The sequence below is a fragment of the Phacochoerus africanus genome, chromosome 3 (assembly GCF_016906955.1).
Source record: "Phacochoerus africanus isolate WHEZ1 chromosome 3, ROS_Pafr_v1, whole genome shotgun sequence".
Taxonomy (NCBI): domain Eukaryota; kingdom Metazoa; phylum Chordata; class Mammalia; order Artiodactyla; family Suidae; genus Phacochoerus; species Phacochoerus africanus.
The window spans coordinates 111,896,814-111,921,406 of NC_062546.1; the positions used below are offsets into that span (position 1 = coordinate 111,896,814).

The 24,593-nt window shown below is 37.7% G+C and overlaps 1 protein-coding gene across 3 annotated transcripts in view; it reads right to left on the reverse strand.

The window, feature by feature from the left end:
- Nucleotides 1–570: 570 nt before the first annotated feature.
- The window catches only part of PDLIM3 (PDZ and LIM domain 3), a 30,890-nt gene continuing 6,867 nt past the window's right edge, over nt 571–24,593 (reverse strand). The window contains exons 2-8 of one of the 3 annotated variants that reach the window (XM_047772381.1): nt 21,946–22,097; nt 20,163–20,247; nt 11,646–11,713; nt 6,816–7,079; nt 4,876–5,009; nt 2,757–2,868; nt 571–1,525 (exon numbers count right to left, since the gene is read on the reverse strand). In XM_047772381.1, coding sequence (XP_047628337.1) covers nt 1,336–1,525; nt 2,757–2,868; nt 4,876–5,009; nt 6,816–7,079; nt 11,646–11,713; nt 20,163–20,247; nt 21,946–22,097 — 1,005 coding nt within the window. In that variant the 3' untranslated portion in view covers nt 571–1,335. Of the gene's footprint in view, nt 1,526–2,756; nt 2,869–4,875; nt 5,010–6,815; nt 7,080–11,645; nt 11,714–12,076; nt 12,265–20,162; nt 20,248–21,945; nt 22,098–24,593 lie in introns of all 3 variants that reach the window. The other 2 variants (XM_047772382.1, XM_047772383.1) reach the window with 2 other exon arrangements.

A 24,593-nucleotide genomic window follows, 5' to 3' on the forward strand; every position in this document is an offset into this window, starting at 1 on the left:
GAAATGACTTTGTGATAAAGTGTTAAGACAGGACCTGGGACAGTCCTCACCTCCCCAGCTTGCTGGGTCCCGTGGTTTTTACTGAGAGGACACATTCATAAGTTCTCAGTTGCCCCCAGGGATAAGCAAAGGAAGTAGGTTAGACAGGCAAGTCAGAGGCATTGCCATGGGGCCACCATAGTGAGAGGTAAGGTGAGAAAGCAGAGCCAGGGGCCAGATAGTTTTCATGTCTGAAATGCAAAGGATCTTTGACTCCAGGGAAGGTTAAGCTGAGACTTTGGAGGTGGTGGTAGAGGTTGGGGTTGTTGCCTGGTTCCCAACTAGGTTGAGAAAACAGACCACAAGTGGAACCATGGATTTAGGCAGAGAATATAAGCAGAACTCCAAGATCCGAGTAGCCAGCACCCCCTTCCTCAGAGAGGGCCCTAAATGTCTCTTCCTGGAGAAGCCATCTTGGGAAGGAGAAGGTGGCAGTGGAGAGCCTTGAGAATATTAGATGTAGCCTTGATGGAGTCTGAACCTTGACTTTGAATATTTATCTGAAAGAGACATTTAAAATGAAAGAGACTATTTCAAAGCAAAAGAAACTTTTAATCTTAAAGAGACTACATCACCTTTTGCAAATTTAAAATTTCCCCTCCTATCAGCAGAAATTGTGGGCTCATAAGAAAGAGTAAATTAGTTCTAAAAGCTAAAGAAGCCACATTTTTCTTAAGATACCTGAGTTGTTAGTGTACAAGACAAAATATGAGTGGAGCTTCTCACTGGAATGTTGATTTCATCTGAATTCATTGAGTGCCACTTCATTAGGTATTTTAAAAATATTTTATGTATTTATTATGTATGTTGCATCCAGTGGGATAACTGTTTGAAGATGAAACTAGAGAGATCTAAGGAATCTCTCCCTGACATGCACTATAATAGTTAAAACAGATAACAGACACCTGCAGGTTGTGTTAGAATACAAGACTGCCATTTGGCATTTACTGCAATTGCAAAGTCAACTTGTTAAGGAAAGACAATTAGACTCCCCCAAATATCTTGATGTTTACATGTTTGGTGGTCATAATATAAATGTAAACTGTGGAGTATGACACAAAACATTTTTGCTTTAAATGTCATTAAATTATCGCTAGCTCCAAAGATAAAAAGAGTTGAATGTGTGTTTCTGTTACAAAAGGCATCTGCCTCCTATTCCGTCTCCTGAGAATACAGCAAGAGAAACATCCAAAAGCTAGGTTCTAGATTGGGAGTCGGCAGGTGGCTAGACTTCTGCTCAAGCCACTAACTGGGGCAGGTGCACGGAGGTGAGGGCATGCTCCGCTGACCTAAGATTTAAGCTTTGGGATAGAGAGTGACTGTGTCATAGCCCTCTGGGGGCCTCATGCGGGCTCGGGCGTGAGTTTCGCAGTACAGCTCCCCCTCCACGAAGAAGTAGCCCTTTTGTTTGAGGTTAAGGTTGCAGTCAGCACACACGAAGCACTCTGGATGTCGGTACTTGTCCCGCGCCTTCACGACTGCACCGCTGTGGGGGCAAAGGGAGGTCTCGTGAAAAAAAAAAGAAAAAAAAAACCCACAAAGCAAAAACTGTGATACAAAGGGATACAACACCACATCTGAGGCTGCAGTGTTTCATGTTCAGGAAACACTCGCCGCCAGCTGTGAAACTGGGCACAGCTGTGAAATGGATGCAATGGTTAGGAAGAGCCAAGACAGTCATAATAAACCTTTGCGTGTTTCTTTCTGAGGCTGACGTGTGGATACTTTTCAGATTTTTTTTGCAGACAATTTTTTTTAGAAAAATGGTAGGATCTTACTTGACGATCTTTCTCCTTTGTTTCTTTGAAAGAGGAAGAGGTGATCCAGGTAAGACAGACACCTTTGCAAAGTGTTCTGATTTTGACCCAGGTTGTTGTCTACACAACTAAAAGTCCCTTGGATTATTGCTCTCTATTTTGGTACTCCAGCCTCTATTCTATGGAACACAGAGAAAACAGATCAAAGGGCAGACATGGAATTTCCATGGGTGGGTAGACTCGCCTCTACAGTCAAAACAGTTTCCTCCAACTTTGGAGCAATAACTTGGGTAACAACAGAGACTGTGGTATTTCATGAGGTCCTCCCTGCTCCTGAGCTCCCTGTCCTGCTTATTTCTCTGTCTCACCGTCCATTCTCTGCTCTGCCCTCCTGGGATGTGTCCTGAATGATTGGACAGATGGTGCCTTGATGTATGAGCTAATGACAGAGGAACAGAAAAAAGGGACTGAGGAGGTGGCCACACAGGGCATGAGGTGGAGAGATTGAAATGATCTGGTTCACATGAAGATTTGAAGGAGCAAGTGTGGTTATTCACACATAAAGTTGCTTGACATGGAAGTGGACTGTATTTTTTAAAATCATATTTCAATATTTGTGCAATTTAAGAAACAGTAAAGATAATGTGTTTTAATTAACAACTGGATGACCCCCCCATATTTGTTTTCCTGGGTTTATACAGAAAAGGAAATATTTAAAGACTATACATTAAAAAAAGGGAGGGCTTTTTGCAGTGAAGTTATGAGTCTTGGAACTGATTTTTAAAATATACTTCCGAGGCAATTTCTTTTCAGGAGAATCTATCTGAAATTATAAGTCGAGATTTCTGACATTTTATGCCATAAAACTTAGTCTTTTCTATATAGGGAGTCTTAAAGTAGAAGAAATAGTGAACTGACGCCAAGATTTATGATGAATTTTGGGTTTAAAATGAAACTTACACAATGCCACTCCCACATTTGTCACAGAGTGGCATCTTCTGAGTGCCGCCAGCACCACCATGGATTTTTGTAACTGGAGCTCTCACACTCCGAGTTCCAGCAGGACGGTCATCTGAAAAACAAAGTGCTTCCATTTATGGCAAGGGAACAGCTGGCTACAGTTTATACTTTGCTTCTATTTTAAGGTGAGCACTTAAACCTAAGGAATTCTTAGTTGCACTCACACTATTATTTTGAAAGAAGCAAGACTGGTTCAAGTATAATTTGTTCTGAAAGAGGACCTTACAAACAAAATGAGTTAAAAATTGTTGTTGTGGTGGTGGTAGTTATTGTTGTAGGGAGCTGTTACAGCATGCCTAAAGGGGCAGAAAACATTTTGCATTTTTTTAAAATTTTGATAAAATATGCATAACATTAAATTGACCATCTTAGCCCTTTTTAACTGGGTAATTCAGTAGCATTAAGGCATTCATGATGTTGTACAACCATCACCAGTATCTATTTCTAGAACTTTTTCATCATCCAAAACAGAAACTACCCAGGAAACATTAACTGTGAATTCCCTCCTCCTTCCTGACCCTGGTGACCTCTGTTCTACTTTCTGTCTCTGTATACATGGATTCATACAATATTTGTCCTTATGTCTCTGGGTTATTTCACTTAGCAGAATGTTTTCAAGTTTCATCCATGTTGCAGCATGTATCAGAATTTCAATCTTTTTAAATTTTATTTTTAAGTTTTTAAAAAAATTTATTTTTTTAAATGATTTTTATTTTTTTCCACTATAGCTGGTTTACGGTGTTCTGTCAGTTTTTTACTGTACAGCAAGGTGACCCAGTCACACATACACATATACATTCCTTTTTTAAGGGTCAGTAATATGCCATTTTATGGAAATACATTATGTTTATCCATTCATCTGTAGATAGACATTTAGGTTGTTTCCAACTTTTTGGCTGTTGTGAACAATGCTGCTATGAATGTCCGTGTACAAGTATTGGTTCGAGTCTCTGCTTTTGATTCTTCTGAGTGTATACCTAGGAGTGGGATTGCTGGATCCTATGGCAATTCTCTATAACTTTTGGAGGCACTACCATACTGTTTTTTATAGTGGCTGCACCATCTTACATTCCCCATCAGCAATGCACAAAAGGTCCCCATTTCTCTACATCCTCACCAATACTGACTTTTCTTTTTTTTTTTTTTGGATAATGACTATACTAATGGGGCATTTTGCATTTTTCTGCGGTTTCTGAGGGACAGTATATATTTTTTGAAGTGGAGAAACATTGATAAGAGTATGAACTCTGAAGACAGCAGTAATGAGTTGGAGACCCAACTCTGTTTCTTTCTTTTTTAGGGCTGTACCTCAGCATATGGAGGTTCCCAGGTTAGCGGTCTAATTGGAGCTGTAACCACCGGCCTACAAAACAGCCACAGCAATGCCAGATCCGAGCCGCGTCTTCGACCTACACCGCAGCTCATGGCAACACCAGATCCTTAACCCAATGAGCAGGGCCAGGGATCAAACCTGCAACCTCATGGTTCCTTGTCGGATTCATTTCTGCTGCGCCACAACGGGAACTCCCCAACTCTGTTTCTCACTTCCTGAGTGATTTTGTACAAATCCACTCTCTCTGTGCCTCCATTTCTCTTTTGTGAATAGGAAAAATAATAGCTCCTACCTCATTGAGCTCTTGTGAGGATTAAATAATCATGTATGCAAAGCACTTAGCATAGGTTTGAAACATAGTAAGGATTCATTCTAGCATTATTTAAAAATTTTGATGATCATGATGTGGGGGAGGTTGGGAAATTTTGCAATATCAATTCAAAAATGTATTTATGATCTGTAAGCTAAGCTAGTCCTTGACTGCTGTGGATGGGATTTATCATTGGTGCCCTTTAACCACCAAGTTCGTGGCTACTTGGATATGACCCAGGAGCGCCTTTCTTAAATCAGCCACCACCCACATCCTTTTCAGCAAAGATTAATTTGATGACTGATTAAAATTGGTTTTTGGACTCTCATTCCCATTATGTTTGCTGTCCTTCTAGCCCCTGACACTTCCAAGAGCCTCTATCAATAACGTTTCAGTAGACGTTCATGACTGCTCACCAGGGCCATCGTTAACTAGTTCCTGGAGCACTCTGAAGGAGCCTGACTGGCGAGGCTGAGTAGGTTCATTCCGGTTGTCATGGAGCATCCGGTACACATCTGATTGTGGGGGCACGGAGGCAGTGGTGGGTTCACTGAAACACAACATGGTGGGCAAAAGCAGCATCAGGAGCATTGTGTATATGCAAGAAGTCACAAGATATCAATAAGCAGTGACCACTATATTTACAGCAACAGAGATTCAGTATTTTCAAGCAAGCCTCTATTATAGTTAAGAATGTAATGTGAACTCACATGGGTTGTCTTAAAGACATCATTAATTAATCTGAGGGGTCACATCAGCACTTCTCCATGTGGCACAGTCTTTTGGAGGGCAACTAAAATGTGTTAGGAAATAGTAATTTAAAAAATAATGCTTGTGTCTGATGAATATTTAATTATATTAACCTTTCTCAGAAAAAGAGGCAACATGCACATGATAGAAAGTGCAGGTGTGAGCCCAGTTTGATTATTCTCCATCATAAAGATGTCAATGAAATTCAGATTCATTTCTGCTGTTAAACCAAAGGATATGGTTTGGTTTTGTTAGCTCCTGGAAACAACACATTTTGCTTGTAAATTGAAGAAATTCAACTGGTCAGTGTTTGAAATGTATATATAATACAGCAACTTTCACATAGAAGTCAGTTATATTGGCTACTACCTAGCCACATTATAATTCATCTATGAAAATGATAGAAGTTTTTTTTAAAAATAAATTTTCTATAAATATATTCATGATAAACAAAAAAATGCCACAATAAAACTACATGTCAGGCACTAAATGTTTTATTATTTTATATCATTTAATTGCATTATCTAGTTGCATGTATTTTTATTATCTATATCATATTCAGAAATAACCACCTTACATATCTGAAATTCCTTGCAAAATAACTTGGAAATATATTATGCTATTATTATTTCATTGTATTCATCCCAAGAGTTATCTTTGGCACTCATGAGCATTGTAATACTTTATAAGAAGTGGTTCTATAATATTGAAAGAAAAATTGGATTTTTTTTTTTTTTTTGCTTTTTAGGGCTGCACCCATGGCATATGGAAGTTACCAGGCTAGGGACTGAATCGGAGCAGAAGCTGCTTGCCTACACCACAGCCACAGCAATGTGGGATTTGAGCTACCTCTGTGACCTACACCACAGCTCAAGGCAATGCTGGATCCATAACCCATTGGGCAAGGGCAGGGATCAAACCCTCATCCTCATGGATACTAGTTGGGTTTGTAGCCTGCTGAGCCACAAATGGGAACGCCAGATTTATCTGATAATAAGTCTTTTTAATTGAATACACTTGATGGCAAAAGTACTTTGAACAAATATGCATAATAAGGAAGAAATTAGTCAAAATAGAGGCCAGTGTTAACTAAATATCTACATTAATAGCTTGAAATATTCACTTATAAACCCTTCCTTATTCATGGCAAAAATTTTTAATGGAAAAATAATTAACTCTCCACAGATGCCATTAGAAGAGAGAAGAGGTATCACCTCTTTTAAAACTTCTCTGAAGCTCCCTGCCCTCCCCCAGTTTTTGATCCCCAAAAGAAGAAACATAGTCTACTAGATTATGAACCACTTTGAAGAAGAATTATGCTAGAACTTTATAAAGTTCATTGTAGTTTTTCAAAAAACATATATACATTTGGTCTTTCCATGATTTCATTTTATTGCAATTTGTCACATAAAACTCTACTTGGTTAATTCTTCGAATCACCTTTATCATTAGGCCTAGATATTTGCAATAAATCCTTAGTATTTTTTTCTTGAAAGCTTTTCACATAGCTTTCTCCCCATTAAGACAATGCTACAAAAGACCAGTAAAGTCGACACTGCCCATGTGTTTAGTTAACATGCCCACGGTTCAAAAAGATTCATATTACCTCATTGAGGGTGTTTCCCCTAGAGCTGTTGAAACCTGACCCTGAAGTGTTTCCATAATATTGTCATCTGAGTACAACTGCATAGGTGTATTAAACTGAGCATGTACAATCTTCACACCAGGAAGTTCCATTTCCAAAGGAATGTTAGGGGCCATCTTAGCAGCAACTTTCAAGTCACCTGGGCAAATAGTACTAAGAGTACTGACAGAAGAAGGGGTGCTACGTCCACTGCCACCGTCAATACCGGACGGAGTACTGCATCCACTGTGTTAATGACCACGTGACACAGAGATGACACAGGAACCAGAACATCAGACAGGAGAACACAGAGAACAAGTGCAGAAAGGTTAGAAGGAATTGAAGACAAAAAGTAAGAGGTGAATTAAATCCAGTGAAAAAGAAATGCTTATTTCTGGTGAGAATTTATTTTGAAAGGGGTAGACAATTAAAACTTCATAATTGAAAAAAGTTTAACAAAATCAAAGGGTACAGGTGATACTGCATTTTTTGGCTCTATTCTACTTGACCATATGCTCTCCTAGGCAGAAGTTACACATAAAAAAAGTTGTGTGTAAAGGAAATGGTTCAGGGAAATTACTGGATATCATTTTACTTTCTGAGCTACGGTATTTGAAACTAAAGTATTAATGAACGATAATACCTGAATATGGAGCATGAATATCCAATCAAATATTTAGGTTAAGCGTTTCAAAATAAGTATTTTCAGAAATGCAGTTGGGCTTTAATTAAATAGGAGATGGCCACTTGTAGGTTATATGAAAATTATATTTTAAGACCATTTTGTAAATGTTTTATTGTTACTATTTTAACCTTTTCTATTTTCATTCTTTAATTTTGTGAAGACTACACTTTAAATTGTTCGGTGATTTAATTAAAGCTCTAGAAATAGCCAATAAATGCTTGTCACCTTGAAATTAATGATTAGAGGGCAAACAAGGTGATTTCAAACTCTTTGAGTGTGACTTAGGGCTAAGATATAAATATATATATTTCTTTTATACATGGTTATTTTGTGTAAAATTTTGGAAGCACACATATATTTCCATGCACATTTCTCATTTCCTTTTAGAGGCAAGCTAAGTGAACTTGTTATTAAAACATCAGAAAGGCCAATCATGCAATTTTAAGAAATTTCATATTTTCTATGAATAGAATTCTCTATGGATAGGAGGTTAGTCATAACTGACATGCTGATGACTAAAAAGTCATTTTTTCTATGTTCATTTTAAGTGCAGCATGAAAAATGCATTTTTTGAAGAAAATGCTAAAGACAAAGCCAAAAGAAATATTAGTATTCATGTAAACCTCTCTCATGCCTGCAGATTAGTGTTGCTATAAACTGAAGACAGAGAACAATTTATATACTGTGTTTAAAGTCAGTATTCTCTTAGGGCTCAAGTATGGCCCCATAACTCTTAGGACTACTAATGCCATCCTCAGCCCCATACAGAGAGCAAAAGCCAAAAGGCAATATTTATTAGTCATCGATTTTGTAGGTTTCATCAGTGTGTAGCCTGATCAGTCTGGGCAACCCATATCACTAAATGAATTAAAAATTTTTTTTGTGTTGTGTTATCCAATTCAACCGTGTGCGCAGATTAAATGAGACAGACTAAATGAGAATGTGAACTTGCTCCTTCACTCCCAGCCGCTGAGAACCTATTTGAAACTCAATCAGTAAATTGGTTGATCACATACAAAAATATCAAGTGGTTTATTCACTGTTATCATAGGCTCAACACTACACTGACTGTTGAGATCTATTCCAGTTGGTTAAAGAAAATAAATAAAATTTCAGTTATAGTCCTGAAAGTTTAGTTAGGATCATATTGATGTGACCTCAGTAGTGTGAAGTTTATTAAATTGCCATTTAGGGATTTGAAACACTGAGTTCAGCGCTGGGAGACTTGAGCTCAAAATAGTGAAACTTTTCAACAAGCATTTATAACCACTCTGACCTTACTGTGTGCCAGATATAGTGCGAGATAGTGGAGAGGTAAATAAACCATGGCCAACTTGGAACGTACAGATACACCTTATTTTACAGGTGTAATTAGTATTATTAACACTTTTTCTATTATTAGTGTTCTTATGTACAGGCATGTTTGTATATATAACTTTAAGCAGATATGGTATCTTCTATTTCCTAGTTTCCTTATTATCTGTTTAGAGGCTTCTGTCTATTGACTAGATAGGGAACAAACCCTAGGCCAACAAGAGTTACCTTTTTATAAAAATCTAGGACAATTTTAAAAGCTCTCTTGAACTGATGCTTTAAATGGTATAGTTTTCATGGACTCTAGTCACTGTGCAGACCATCGTGGGTCACCATAACCTATTCCTGTGTCCTGGAAAGGTAGATGCTACTAAGATTTCTTGACATTGACTTACTGGCTTGGAAACCTGTAAGGCTATCTAAGGTGTACTATCATACACCTGGATAGATTGTTAGGCAGAACTAATTTCCCTGTTATGTATACAGACTTTGGGGACATGCTTCTGGAAGCAACTTGTGCAAAAACCACTCATTGGATAGTATTTTATGATTTGGACCTATAACATGCCTTCTATATGTTTTTAATGATAGCTTTGGCTTTAAACATTTTAATATTTTCATGTGAAAATGCTGGTCTTTCAATATGCTTCAATTATGATGAAATCATTAAAAGAACCATAAATAGTAGGAAGACTCCAGGAAGATGAAATATTAGCATATCTAACTTCTGATTCAAAAGTTGTTTAGTAATGATGTACTTATTGCTTGATAAATAGCCACTCAAAATTCCACCTTGATGAAGAATCATTTGGTAACAGCACAAAATTCAGAAGCTAGAGCAAATAGCGTGGGGGTACAGGAAGAAAGGACGGATAGTAGAAGCATCTTTACAATCTTTAAGGGTTTGTACTGGTACCTGCTTTTTAAGCAAATCCTCTCATCCCTGTTTTTCCTCTCCCCTCTTCCAAATATAGCTAGATTGAAAGGCAACTTACAATGACCAAATTATGAGTGGCTTGTAATTTTCACTTACATAACTATATCTCTCTGACTTTCCCTGAATTTTTATAAAATTAAGTGTCTTTAGCAAAAGCAAGATCTGTATTACCCTATCATTTATGCAAGCTTCCTGAAGTCCTCTAGCTCAAGTGAGTGAACCTACAGTTATGCTCACCTCAAAAGAATGCAAGTACATCAGTTCTACTGTGTTTTTTAAGGAAGGTTTTATATACATTATATATATATATATTCAATAGCAAAAGAGCATTTTAACTTTTAATCCAGTTTTTTATGTTATTGAGAGTGGGGTTGGGAAGCCGTTGAATGTGGAAAAATAGAGAAAAGACACAGAGGAAAATGGTATGAAGGAGGAAAAACCAAGAGAAACAAACAAAAAAAAGGATTATATGGATTTGCCAGTATGAGCGAGGGGTAACAGCTCCTGATTCTTCTTGCTACTTAGGAAGTATGATTAGGCACTATTGAGATTCTGTTCCTTTACCTAATGAACATTTGATGAGAATTTACTCTGTCCCAGCCTCATTTCTAGATGCTGGGGATATAATACGTCTGCATTTTGGTAGGGTAGATGTATTTGGTAGTCACTGCCTTTTTAGCATCCTTTTCTTGCTCTTCTACTCCATTGCTTCTGAGTCTGATATCACAAAATTTCCTGGCTTATTTTGAGGTAATCCTCTGCTTCTCTAGCTTATGGAAAAGTCTGCAGATAGAAATCTTATATCAAGTTGATGACGGACCATCCATAGCAGGCATCATAAATTTAGATGTTTCCAGGGGCCAGGAGAGTCACACATATATGAAAATGGACCAGGTATGCTTAGGAGTGATGGGCATTTTGCCAGAGTAGATGTTCCATCTAAAGGCACTTCCCTAAATTTAATATTTTTAAACTATGAAAGGGTTAAATAAAACACTGTGAACTGACTCCACCTATGGAACACTATTTGGGACACCTGGTGTAGATCATTATTCAGTGATCCTAACCTGTTACGATCAAGCCAGCCTAACCACCAACTTCTTTCCTCTGGGCTGATTGTTGTAGCTGAGGTCAGAGGAATGGGTTTGAGGTTTCTTGAAGTCACTGTTTCCTGATGTGTCAATACAGGGCATTAATGTCTTTCCTCCTTGGTTGGAATTCAGTTTCTAGAGATGATATGAAAAGGATCATCTGAAGATGATCTGTTTCTTCGATTGACAGACAAGAAGAGAGATTGCTCATTATCATTCCAATGTGTGCACAGTTATCCATGAGGCTGACCCGCTAAATCCCCTTCCCTCCCAACTCTTTCTTTCTTTACCCCAGGTGGAAAGTTCCTTTTCAATGGACTCTCTTCCTTGGCAAGTATCCATAAGAATGTGGTCTCAAACACATAAAGCTACACCAGCCTTTCTACGTTTGCTTCACCTGCTTCCCTCCACCTGACCCGGGGGCTCATTTTCATTTTTGTTCCTGCTGACGGGGCCTTCCTGACCTGGGCTGGGGATGTCTGCCTGCCTCAAAGGTCACCGTGTTCTGGATGGGATCCTCAGAACAGCAGGGGTATTAGTTATAAATACACACAGTGATTGCATAATATTTCACAGCTCTATAATCTTGTCAATATTTACTCTCAGGAATGGAGGCTGGTTGGCGCTTATTCTCTGCTAAATGAGCTTGTTTTTTCTTTTGCTTTTGAAATAAGCTTCAAAATGAGAAAAGTCACTGCAAACACCTAAGAGTTACATTTCTTGGTGATTAGTAGGATTGTTAAAGAGGCATGCACTCCAAACTTCACACTCTTAAAGCTTATGACCTGCTTCGGCCTGGGATTATGAAAGGTTTGGGCCGAATATTGTGCTTGTGTTCAAAGTAGTTCACATCCTGTAAAAACAAAGGGTTAAAAAAGTCCCTCAGTAGAAGATTAAAATATATATTTTAGGTAAAATGAAATGAACAGTAATTATGCAGAAAGGATTATTTACGACCAAATACTGACATGACTAGGAATTGTGAAGATGGCACCAGAGTGATTTCTTCCCTTTAACCATCTATTTACTAAAGATTCGGGAACTGGTGGATTGGACTCCAGAACCTTGGAAACATGTTCTAGATGCTTGTCTTTAGAATAAAAATCTGCGCTCCCAGGAAAGTGAAAATAAAACAGCAAGAGCTGGACTTTTGAAAGGAAAAGAAGCTGTACTGTCACCATTAACATGGTGGCCAGAGACCAAGTCGGATACTTACTTTTGCGGTGAACTAGGAATGAGACCCCGCAGCTGTCCGTGAAGCGCATCTTGTATATTGCTAGTTGAATAGAGCCCAATGGGTGAGTTATAGGAAGCGCTCACTACCTGTCTTTTGTCATCAATGTTTGCTGCTGCAACAAAAGGCTGGGCCCTTCTGTTGTGCGCGGCACCAATGGGTTTGAACTCCTGTACAACGGCAGACAAAATACACAGAGCCACAGAATGCACCACATAGCCGTTATTGCGCAAACCAACAGCATCGCTCTTGTTAATCAAGGCTTCTTTACCCACTACAAGATTAATGGCCAGGTTAAAGGAGGACTACATTTGAGTGAACTTTACATGTGTCGTGTTCATCCACCGGATATTAAAGTGCAAAAGAACTGACCTTATTTAAAATATTATATAATTCAAATACTGTACCTTTTGTCCACTCCCTACTGACTTCTACATCTAGAGTTTTTAAGAAATTCTTGTATGACTCATTTGAATACAGAAATTTTGTATCAGAAATGAGGTTTTTGGCATACAAAAATTATTCTACTTATTTTCTCAAGTAGATCACACATACGCTTTCTCTTCTATTAATACCTTAAAATTTCCCCAATTTTTAGGAAATGGGAGAATAAAACAGAAAGGGAGTGAGCATTTATGAATAACTGTACTGAGTTATCTTAACTAATCCAAGTTTTTTTCTTAATACCTACAACAAAACCCCAAATTCTTAATTGGCCTTAAATTTAGAAAAAATAATTAGTGAAAAGATGTTCCTTATGAAGCAGGAATAACATTTATAGAAAGCCCTCCCTTTTTATTGTGATGATTTTGTATTGTCTGTTCATGTTTATTTTAGTCCTAGAAAGACTCAAGTCAGAATTCAGAGATGGCTAATGTATATGATTCACAGAAGGATTTTCACTTTATTGCTTGGAGAAAAGGAGCAAACTTCAGTTCTAAACTCTGAGTTTGAAACATGTCTGAATGATCAGAAACTCTGTATTATTATTTTTTAATGTAGGAGTCAAGTTTTCCAGTTTCTATACAGATTTGTAGTTTTGTAGAGGCATTAATTTTTTTTTCTAAGCAATAGAAGAAAACCAAAAGGGAGTGCTAAAAATACACATGAGCTGATTCTCTTTCCAAATCTTTTCATTTGGCAGAATTTGTAAGATATATCTTTATCATATTTTCACTCACATTCACATCCATTTCCTTTACTTCTGTGCCCGTGCCACCAGTGTTTTCTGGGGATCTCAAATAGTACAAATATTTATGACTATTTGAAATGTTAATGGAGACCATTCTTATTTTTTAAAAAAGATCTTGTAATATTCTTGTTTGTGTCATTTTTTAATGACACATTTTTTAATCTTCTTATCATTATAGATGAGTAAGTTGTGGGATGGTGATTTTTAGAAAAGAAATTGTATTTCTTTTTTAGGGGTGGAACCAGAGTTCCACAACACCTTCCTTTAGGAAGCTGCAGGATGTTTCATATTAGTTCTCCTGAGCACGCAATTGTCATACATACTGCCTATTCTCCTTTCTGGGCCTATTGGCAAAGCCCACTTAAAAAATAGGACAAAGCAAATGGGGTTCAGCTTTAAATACTAGCCCTACTGAATCTTTGACTCCAGCTGCCCCACATCTCATGCTACCTGAACACTTGTAATGTGGGAAAGAGGAGTTTTCTTTCTCATCAACCTTGGACAGCATATTTTAATAGCCTCCTGAACTTGAAAAGAAGATCTGAATTGAGTATAACAGCCAATGATTCTATAGTATGATTGAATTGATTAATGTCTCCTTGACTCAGTTTTTTAATCTCCAGAATAATGGCTCACTGCCTAGGACTTAGTTGGGTGACAGTATTATTGGTGATAATAGCAGAATGATTGAAAAACATGGCTTTAGAAAAATGCTGAATCCCAGAACATGTGAAAATGTGGGTAGTAAAACATTTATATAGCAGTACAATCTGATTGTTTTGGAAGATTTAAAAATGAATTTGGATTGGCCGATTTATGATTAACCATTATGATGAGCCATTATTATGGCATGAAAAAAGTGAATGGGAAATAATTGTAAGTAATGACAATGGCCATGATTCAAGCTTTTGTTACTTTGGATGTGAAAGGAGACAGAAGGCTAATTGCTTAATTTACTTTTGGTGGATTATAAATCTCTCAGGTTAATTAAAAGAGTGACTCAGGCAGTACTGAAACACTCAAGCTTTGTGTAATTTAGCTCTTTTAAAAAAGATAAGTGTGATATGCCTTAAAGATCTTGGTATATAGAATTGAATTTACAAAAGTTATCTGTGTGATGGCTTTATGGGAGAAAAATCTCTGTCCTTATTTCTTCTTAGTATTTTTTTTTCTTTTTTTTGTCTTTTTTGTTGTTGTTATTGTTGTTGCTATTTCTTGGGCCGCTCCTGCGGCATATGGAGGTTCCCAGGCTAGGGGTTGAATCGGAGCTGTAGCCACCGGCCTACACCAGAGCCACAGCAACGCGGGATCCGAGCCGCGTCTGCAACCTACACCACAGCTCACGGCAACGCCGGATCGTTAACCCACTGAGCAAGGGCAGGGACCGAACCCGCAACCTCATGGTTCCTAGTCGGATTTGTTAACCACTGCGCCACGACGGGAACTCCTATTTCTTCTTAGTCTTAAAATGATAAATAAACACGGATGGTCCTGTAAGTGAGGCATCTTCCCTGAAAATATTTGTGCAATAATAATCGCTAGTATTACTTCCAAAAAGCAGCACATAAGTTAATCAGCTCCAAGCTTTTTCTTCACCATTTTCAGTTTTAGTTTTGAATTGCGAAGGTCACAAAAGTGTACTTTGTTAAAACAATAAAACCCTCTTTTTTTTTTTTTTTTTTTACTCAGATCATAAAAGTAAGTGTTTCTAATAGAGGCTTCAAACATTTGTATTCAGGCTTCGCAAAGCATTAGTTTACAGGCTGCTGGAGTCATTCCAAAAAAAAAAAGCGCAATGAAGTGTATAAACTAAAGGTAAACAAAAAATGTAAATATGGCACTGAGAGAGAAGGGTCTATCCTAGTCTTACATCATTGTTGATGGGCAAACAAAATCAAAAGACAAAACAAATTAGAAGTTCGCTATCCCACTTTTATTCCTTTTTATTTTTTTCCTGGAAAATCATTAGTAATGGAAAATACCAGCAACAAATTTATATAGCAGTTAATATAGTCCAGCTCTTGTGTTTATTCTATCCAGACAAAAGCATCCAAATCATCCCTTCTCTTAGGAATTCAATAAGTGATCATTGCAATTAATTAGATTTTTAAAGATCATTTTTAAGTGTTAGGAGCTCATATTAAGGAATAATATTTTGAGTAAAAGCTAAGTAACTTGACAGGGATCCACTGACACTGGGAGAATGAAATTCTTGACAACAGTCTCCCAAGTCCTTGAAATTACCTCAGCAACGACACCATTCAAAGAGAGTTCACCTTTCAGCTTCCTGGATAAAGATTCATTCTGAGAACTGAGGCAACCAGCCCTAACGGAAACAACATGTTTGATGCATGTGTGAAAATATACAGATCTATTTGTTTATAAGAAAAAATGGTGGCAAAATGAGGGAAACAATCTATATCAAGTGATCATATATTTGATCAAACCACCTTGAGTAAATGATTATATTTTATTGTGTTTGGGATTTATGAGCAATCCTCACCCCCCCTTCTCATGGTCAGCCTTAAAGTGAAAAATAAAGTCATTCTTATAATTATTTTTTCTTCAGTGATCTGTTTCAAGGGCTCCTCATATCTCATTGGGGGCAGAGTTTGGGGAAACAGGGATTTTATGAAAACTTGTTTTGTGTAAAATCATTGTAGCATAAAGTTATTTTATGAAAGTACAACAACTTCAACCCATACCCACTTGACTTTACCTGAAGTGTCTTTATTATCAAATCTTTATTGAAAGAATGCAATCTTTTATATGGAGATGGAAATAGCTATTTTCTCATTTAGACAACAGCATTTTTATTTCTAAAAAGCACCTTTCCTGTCCTGTGGCAAATACATTGTAATTTTGAATTGTTCAGCTAATATTAAACAAAGATGAGGGTAATGTTTTATTGGAAAATGTAAGCTTTGAAGAAGGACCAAGAACTCTTAACACATACCTTTAGTTTAAAGCAGTGCTTCATATAGAAAAATGTACCCATCTGCTCATAGGCCATGTTCAGGATTGTATAGAAGGGATTTATTGAATGGCAGGGGACTGATCTAAACAACATTTAAGGTTTCTTTTCAGCCTAAGATTCAAGTCTAAATTCATAAAACTAAAATTTAGCTATTTAATAATACATAAAAAAGAAAATATTAAATTTTTAAAATCAAAATCATTTATTACTATAATTGCGTAAGAAAAAAGTCCCCAAAGCCTGAACCTATTCCTAGGGGAATAAAAAACCCTAGAGATAAATACACTAACATTTTGTTATTTGTGACTGAGCTTGGATGGTAGAATATAATGTTTTTTCCAATGAATATATATTACTTTTAAAATAAAAAACTGTATTTTAGTTCGATAGCAAAGGTCACATAACCTACAACAGAAGTTTAACTTGGGTTCAGAAATGAGAACTCAAATATTTTATCACTCAATGGCATTTTACTATTCATCTACGATAGGCATTTTAAAGATTTAATGGCATTCGTTTTTCAGACTGACACACCTGGATTGTCCAGAAGGGGTTGCTTTATTTGTAGAGTTTTCATTTGGGGAAAGAAAAGATATTTCTTTGCAAGACACCTCTTTGCATAGCTTTGTATTCCTTTTATTTAAGAATTACAGTTTAGTCTTTCTCCAGTCTTAGCCTAAAGGTCTTAAATTCTCTGTTTAATATTTATCACTGCATTTTGTTCTACTTTGTACTATAGGATTTTTCAATAGGAGAGGTTAAGCTATGTTTTATAGGGAATGTCTGTCCTGAAGTGCCAAGTTACATGAACTAGTCTTGCAGAAATCTGGCCTGAGAATTCATAAGAAGTATGAATATTTTGGTCCTTTAGGGGAAGAACTGAAATGTTTCTTATCTCTGAGCCCTTCAAACACTGGCCTCTTGGAGAGGGTGCAAGTAAGAAATTAGTCATGACTCAAACTAATGGAATGTTCAAAGGCTCCATCTGACTGATTTCTGTAGCTCTTAACCTGTTCTTGACCTTTAAAAAAAACCTTTCTCATTCTTTATCTTTTCCCCAATTGTAGTATCATAAATATCCATATATTGTCTTAACCCCAGAATGGAGGACACACACACTAATAAATGATTGACAAGAGGCCAGAGTATTTAAAATTTGGATTATCTTTTCAAATTAATTCTTGGAATAACCATAGTCATACACTGATACTTAGAGATCTATAAAAGGGGCTTCTTCTAGAGAAAAGCTCAGACAACTACCTTGAAACTCCAGTTTGGGAGCGGTATTAGCAAAGCACAGGTTCCCATCATGCTCGAAGTTCACCCTGTGCTTAATCAAATACACATTTGCTGAGTCACCCACATGCCAGAGTGGGTGCTGCAACATCATCAGGGATCACTGGGGGTTTGGTTCTTTGGTCAAATATGTGTAGTTGGTTCCATATCTTAGCATCCCATATCGTTGAAATTGGTTTTAAAAAATTAGAATAGACTTGTGGTTGCCCTGGGGGGAGGGGAAGGGAGTGGGAGGGATTGAAAGCTTGGGGTTAATGGATGCAAGCTATTGCTCTTGGAGTGGATTAACAATGAGATCCTGCTGTGTAGCACTGAGAACTATGTCTAGTTACTTACATCGCAGTACGACAATGGGAGAAAAAATTATGTGTACATGTATGTGTAATTGGGTCCCCAGGCTGTACAGTGGGGAAATTTTTTTTTTAAAAAATTAGGAGAAATTTCAAATGGAAATGTGCAGAAGGGTGCAGTACAATTTTGGATGCGTACTCTATACGGAAGAAGGAAATTCAGAATTCTATCCAATTTGCACTAATGATAATAAGAGATTGGGGGGGCAGTCAACACATGCCTGGATGTGAGTTTTTCCCATTTTTGTTTTTTAAAGAAAAGATTTCTTTTTCTCATGTGTTGCCTCTAAGTGATGAATTAACGAGGGTTAGAGGAAGCAAGTGGGCTTGAGCATTATTACAAAGGGCTGTCTACAGGTGACAGCTCTGCCTGGAGAACTTTGTCCTTATTATTTTTTCCAACCATTTCTTCTATCAGAGAAGACGCTGATTAGGGTTGTTATTCATCTACCCACTTGGGATGCTGGTAAGCCACTGTCAGCATGTAGCTCCCTTCTCACCATAACGATCACCTGTTTCATCCACTTTTATCTTTTACTCACCTACCCTGAAGAGTAGAACTCTTACCTGACCTAAATATCCCCCTCAACTTTGCTGTGCATGCAGCCCTGAGGGAGGTGCCAGAACACCAGTCTGGTTCCCAGGATTTCAATGATAGAATCAAGTTTATCTTTAGGGCCTCCAGTTCCTTTCATTCATTCATCAGCTATTTAGTGAGCATCTGTTCTGTGCTATGGCTGGGAGATTCAGAGTGAGGACAACAGACACACTTGTTCTGCCTTCATAAATATTCCGTATCCTGTTCACTCGCTTTGGGGTCTGTTCTTTCCTTCTTTTGCTCTTTGTGATGTTTAGCCTCTTCCTTCCCTCCAATCAAAAATCTAGGACAAGGGTCTGATAACGCATTCCCTTTAAAAGTTAAACTACTTAGGATGTTTCTTCTCTGGTGGTGGGGAGGGTTGTATTTAAACTGAAATATAAAATTTTAATCTGACTTATAATGACCCTTAGATAGTAATGAGGAAGACATTTCTGGTTTCTGGGAAGCTCTGTCATATAGGCAGCCTCCTTTCTCACTGTTAAGAAAGGCCAAGAAGTCTTCTGATTACAGCCTGGTTGGAGGGGATGCCATACCTAATAATAATGAGCACCCACTTAATTGAGTATCTCTCTGAGCAATTCAATGTGCCAAGTCCTTTTCTACATTATTTGAAGTCTTCAGAAACCCTATGAGACACATGTATAAATGTATTCTATATATTTTACCAAGAAGAAAATGAATGGAGTCTTATGGAGACAAGTGGAAAACTTGGACAAATTCAGGAGTTGATGATCCTGAAAGGGGAAACCTTGCCAAAGCATAAATTATGAATGTTTTCAGTTCGTTTTCTTTAAATATATATAGAAAAACCATTATTTTTAGGACTATATAATCAGTTTAGTAAGGATATTTATTTAAAAAGGTATATTCAATTTACATATCTCTGTCTCTCTAAACTTGGGGAGCTTCTGACCAAGTAGAGTTTCTAAACTCCTTTTCTTGATTAGATTTTCCATACAGCACAACTGAGGATTGGTTTAATTTCAGTTTTTTTGGAGCTTTGGAAAGTAGACATAGTCAGATAAGCATCAGGTTATTGAATTAATTTAGCTCATTAGATAGAGCTCCCTCAAGGAAAAATCCTTGAGGATTTTTTGTAATTTTGTAATCTTTTGTAATTCAGTTGCACAGTCATGATTACATAATGCAAAACTCTTTTTCCTATTGTAAACTTAGCCATAGAATGCCAGAACTGATAATTAAAGAAGGATGTAACATAAGAGCTGGGTGAAGACCTTGAGGAATTGAAGTTCACAATAACTATTAGATTAGAGATATCTGTTTCAATGGTTGACCCTATTTTTGTTTTGCTTTGTGTTAATATATTAAATTCTTGGATTACTTCATGGTCATTTGGCAGACATCCATCATAAAAAATGAAAAAATAAGTGGACCATACATACATAGAGCCAACTTTTTCCTGATGAGAACATATTTGTCTTTTAACAAGATATTTGCCTAGGCATGTTTCTCTTTTTCTTTCTGATATAAGAAGGTATGGATAATATGAATTCATCTCAGAGAATAAAGACCACTGCTTTATCAGGTGGCTTATTCCAACTTTTTATATTTGCCACTTTTATCTCTTGGAAGGCATCTACTTAATTTAAAAGGAAACATAATGTGAACTTCACTTACTCCAAAATTCATACCTGTGGTTCTGATTCTAAGTTGATTTTGAAAGGATGAGCCTTCCCATCTTCAGTTACCTGGGGAGACCATAAGCGAGTTTCCGCCCTGTAAATAAAATAAAGTTTGTAAACCCTAAATTCTAATGGTTCTCTAGTGTTAGTATACTTTAATTTCCTAAATTTGTGAAAATACTATCAACCCCTCACAATTTAAGCAGAAGCAATATTCCTTGCTCATTATCCTGCACTCTCTTATTGAATCAGTATTACGTTTTTAGTGTACTTTGGAGAAGACTTGAATAGATCAAAATTGCCTTGAGCATTTCTGTGGACTGCATGTTTGTGTCCTCCTCCTGCCACCCAGTTTTTTTTTTTTTTAATGATTTTTATTTTTTCCATTATAGCTGGTTTACAGTGTTCTGTCACCCAGATTGATATGTTGACATCCTGATCCCCTGTGTGATGACATTTGGAGGTGGGGTCTTTGGGAGGTACTTAGGATTAGATTAGCTCATGAGTGTAGGGATTATGCCCTTATGAAAATAAGAGGCGTGAGATTCTCTCTCTCTCTTTCCCCCTCACTCTTTCTCTTTCTCACTCTCTCTATGCACACACCAGGAAGGACTCTGTAAGGACAGGGCCAGGAACAGGGCTCTCAACGACACTGGCACCCTGACCTTGGATTTCCAGCCTCTATAACTGTGAGAAATAAATGCTTTTTGTTTAAGCCACCCAGTCTACAGTATTCAGTTATAGCAACCTGAACTGATTAAGGCAAGGACGTTGTACAGTTTCTGGAGAAAGTAGGTCTCCAGTGCATGTGTGAAGCAGTACAGGAGAGGAAGGTTCTTGAGGCACACCCTGCAGATGACCAGAGGGCAACTCTGGGTCTCCTCAACTTCCTTCCTGTCCTATCCAGGGCACCACAGGAGGCAGTGAGTGATTTGACAGGTGGATTTGTTGGCATCAAGGAGATATGCTTGTTCAACCCTTCTCATGTATCTACTTGGGAGCATGTGGCTCCTAAGAAACTATGTGCTTGGCAGGAACACAGGTTAGACATAGATAGGGAAAGAGTCAATTTCACCCCATGATTGGCTGATTGATTGTGCCTTCTGTACCATGGCAGGAAAACAGTGAATACTACAGCAGCAGGGTAAACACACACCTTAACAACCACTATAACAATCACTATTTTCACAATTCCATTTCAGATCACGGATCTAATGGCAATAGATCAAGTTCAATGTCCTAATATTGTTTTTGGTCAGAAATGTCTCACTGACTAACAACTCATATGGACATGCATTCTCATGCCTTGTAAGATTCTTCTGGGCTGAATTCACTACATAAGAGCCAATGGCATACAGGATGTTAACATCCAGTTTTTAACATGGTCACATTTTGATGAGCATGGGATTCTTTTAGGAGCATCTCTAAATTCCATTCCATTCTTTGCCATGTTTAGAATAGCAGTATAACTAGACATGCTGCTCAGTGCTTATGAGGCCAATACCTTTAGTGGTTCTATTTTCATAGATAACTAACTGGGTTAGGAAAAAATTCTTCCAGCTACTTTCATTATTTTGACTTTCCAGAGACTTCTCTTTAGAAATCATTTTTTTAACAGCTACTAGATTGACTGGGCTTAGTGAACAACAGACCAGAGTGGCTGATAAAAAGCCAGTCAAAATTCTGGATCTTGTGATTGACCTCCTCACTGGGAAGATGGGATCATTTATGGTTCTGGTTTAGGTTCTTCTGCAAAACAGATAAAATTTTAGCACCATTAATGAAAGAGTACCTGTCAATTTTGAGACACAGCTGGTGTGCTGCTGCTTTAATCCTGTCCTGTGCATCAGCATGAGTCATGGACTCCGTCCCATAGCCATCAATGGCCAGGATGACATCTCCAGGACACAGGTTGGCAGCTGCTGCCTTGCTTCCTGGAGTGATCTGGAAGAAATCATCACATTTTTTAAAACGACATCCTACATTATCTTGTCTTGTTCTCTTTTAAAACATCTTCTGTAACTCTCTGTTTGAATCATTTTCTTTGCTTTAAACAAAATAATTTGATTTTTACAGGGTTTTTTGTTGTTGTTGCCCAGAATTCTCCATTTGGGAATATACTACATTTGGGGAGCTTTAATATTTGAATTGAAACTGATTTAGCAATTCCTGTAATGCTCCTAGAATGTAGAAATCTGGAAAGAGAGTCACTCTTGTATTAAAAAGAAGAAGCCAGATAATATGCAAAATTATAACTTATTGTGGACTCTTCAGAGAGCTGAAGTTGCAGGGCAACCAACTGGCTTGGGATCTAAGAAATGAGAGGAACCTCCAAGGAAAGACAAGATATAAGCATGGGCTCACCTGTATCAGAGCATAGAGGAATATGGGGCCACTATACTACTGTTAAGAATTCAGCTTAAACTATGAACACATTGCTAAAGGCTGAGTATGAGATAAGCGCTGAAAGTCTGGAACCCCAGGGAACCGCAGGCACAAGGAAAGTTTGTATCCATGCAGTCTCTTCTCCATGACTGAAGAATAGATGGAACAAATATAAAACAACTAACAAGGAGTTCCTATCATGGCTCAGTGGTTAATGAATCTGACTAGGAACCATGAGGTTGTGGGTTTGATCCCTGGCATTGCTCAGTGGGTTAAGCATCTGCTGTTGCCATGAGCTGTGGTGTAGGCTGCAGATGCGACTTGGATCCTGCGTTGCTGTGGCTGTGGCATTGGCCGGTGGCTATAGCTCCAATTAGACCCCTAGCCTGGGAACCTCCATATGCCGAGGGAGCGGCCCAATAAAATGGCAAAAAGACAATAAAATAAAATAAAACAACTAACAAGATGATATCTTTTAACTAAACCATACCAGTAATTACATTATACATAAAGGGCCTAAAAACACATCACAGTCTGTGTTTTTAACAGAGAATGTCAGACTAGATTTAAAAAAAAAAAGAGCAAGGTCTAATTTTGTGCTGTCTATAAGAAACCATATGGTTTTCTTTTTTGTGGGGGAAGGGCACGGGGAATGATATGGGGAAAATACGGTTGTTAAATGTTTAGAAAATAGCAAATCTGTAATTATTATTTCAGATATTTCAAATTACTTCAATAAATGTCAAGTATACAGTTAAAGGAAGTGATTCTTTCAATTGCTCTACCTGCTTCCAATTTTTCTGGGTAAACCTCAACTATTTACAGCTGCCCAATAGTTCCTATCTGGTTTTACTCTGCCTGCTTCTCTAATGTCATCTCACACCACTCCCTGCTCCCTCTCATCCAAGGCTCCAAGGCTTGTTCAGTTTCCTTACAGTTCCTCAAAGAGGCTAAGCTTGCATCCACTTCTGGGCTTTGCAGACCCTATTACTTGTGCCTGAAATGCTCCCCCCCACTCTTTACCTGGTTGCTCTTTCTCATCCTTTAGGTCTAGAATTAAATCTCATGCTCTCAGAGAGACTGCCCCACATGTCTGACATAGCTTCTGCAGCCCTATCCCATCATTCTCCACTGTTACACACTGTTCTTTTCCTTTATGAAGACAATCTGTACTTTCACATTTATTTACTTACTTGTGTATTTTCTGTCTTCCCAACTGGAAGTTCTAGAGAATATCTTTAATATGTGTATACTCCTAATGCTTCATGGTGTGTACTCAGTGTTTGGAATTAATGAATAATCACTTGAAAAAATGAATGAAAAAGACAGTTAACTCAGAGCATGTGAAATAAAAAGAACTAGTCCTTATATACCCAAAGATTATGGCTATTGATGTCAACTTCTCCTTGTGTGTTTTGCAAGTTCCCACTATTTAGAACAGAATAATATGTAGGACTTGACTGAAAAACCTCAAGCTGCTCCAGGAATAAACTAGATCATTCCTGATGTTTAACTTGAGGATTAGTCATTAATTCATTTTTTTGGGTCTATTTATTTAACTTGTTGATTTGATTTAACTTCATGGCTCTGAGATCTAAAGATTCATCTAAATGAATAAAATTGCTAAAATAAATTGTGGCGTTCCCGTCGTGGCGCAGTGGTTAACAAATCCGACTAGGAACCATGAGGTTGTGGGTTCGGTCCCTGCCCTTGCTCAGTGGGTTAAAGATCCGGCGTTGCCGTGAGCTGTGGTGTAGGTTGCAGACGTGGCTCGGATCCCGAGTTGCTGTGGCTCTGGCGTAGGCCGGTGGCTACAGCTCTGATTCAACCCCTAGCCTGGGAACCTCCATATGCCGCGGGAGCGGCCCAAGAAATAGCAACAACAACAACAACAACAACAAAAGGACAAAAGACAAAAAAAAATTGTCATGTGTCCTAGATCTTCACTCTCATCACAAAAATGTTTATTGTACTCACTGCATGTCTCTGATCATCTCACTGTAGCAATCATGATCATTTTCCAGTAGGGACAGTTGGTGGAAAGTGGATGAGGAC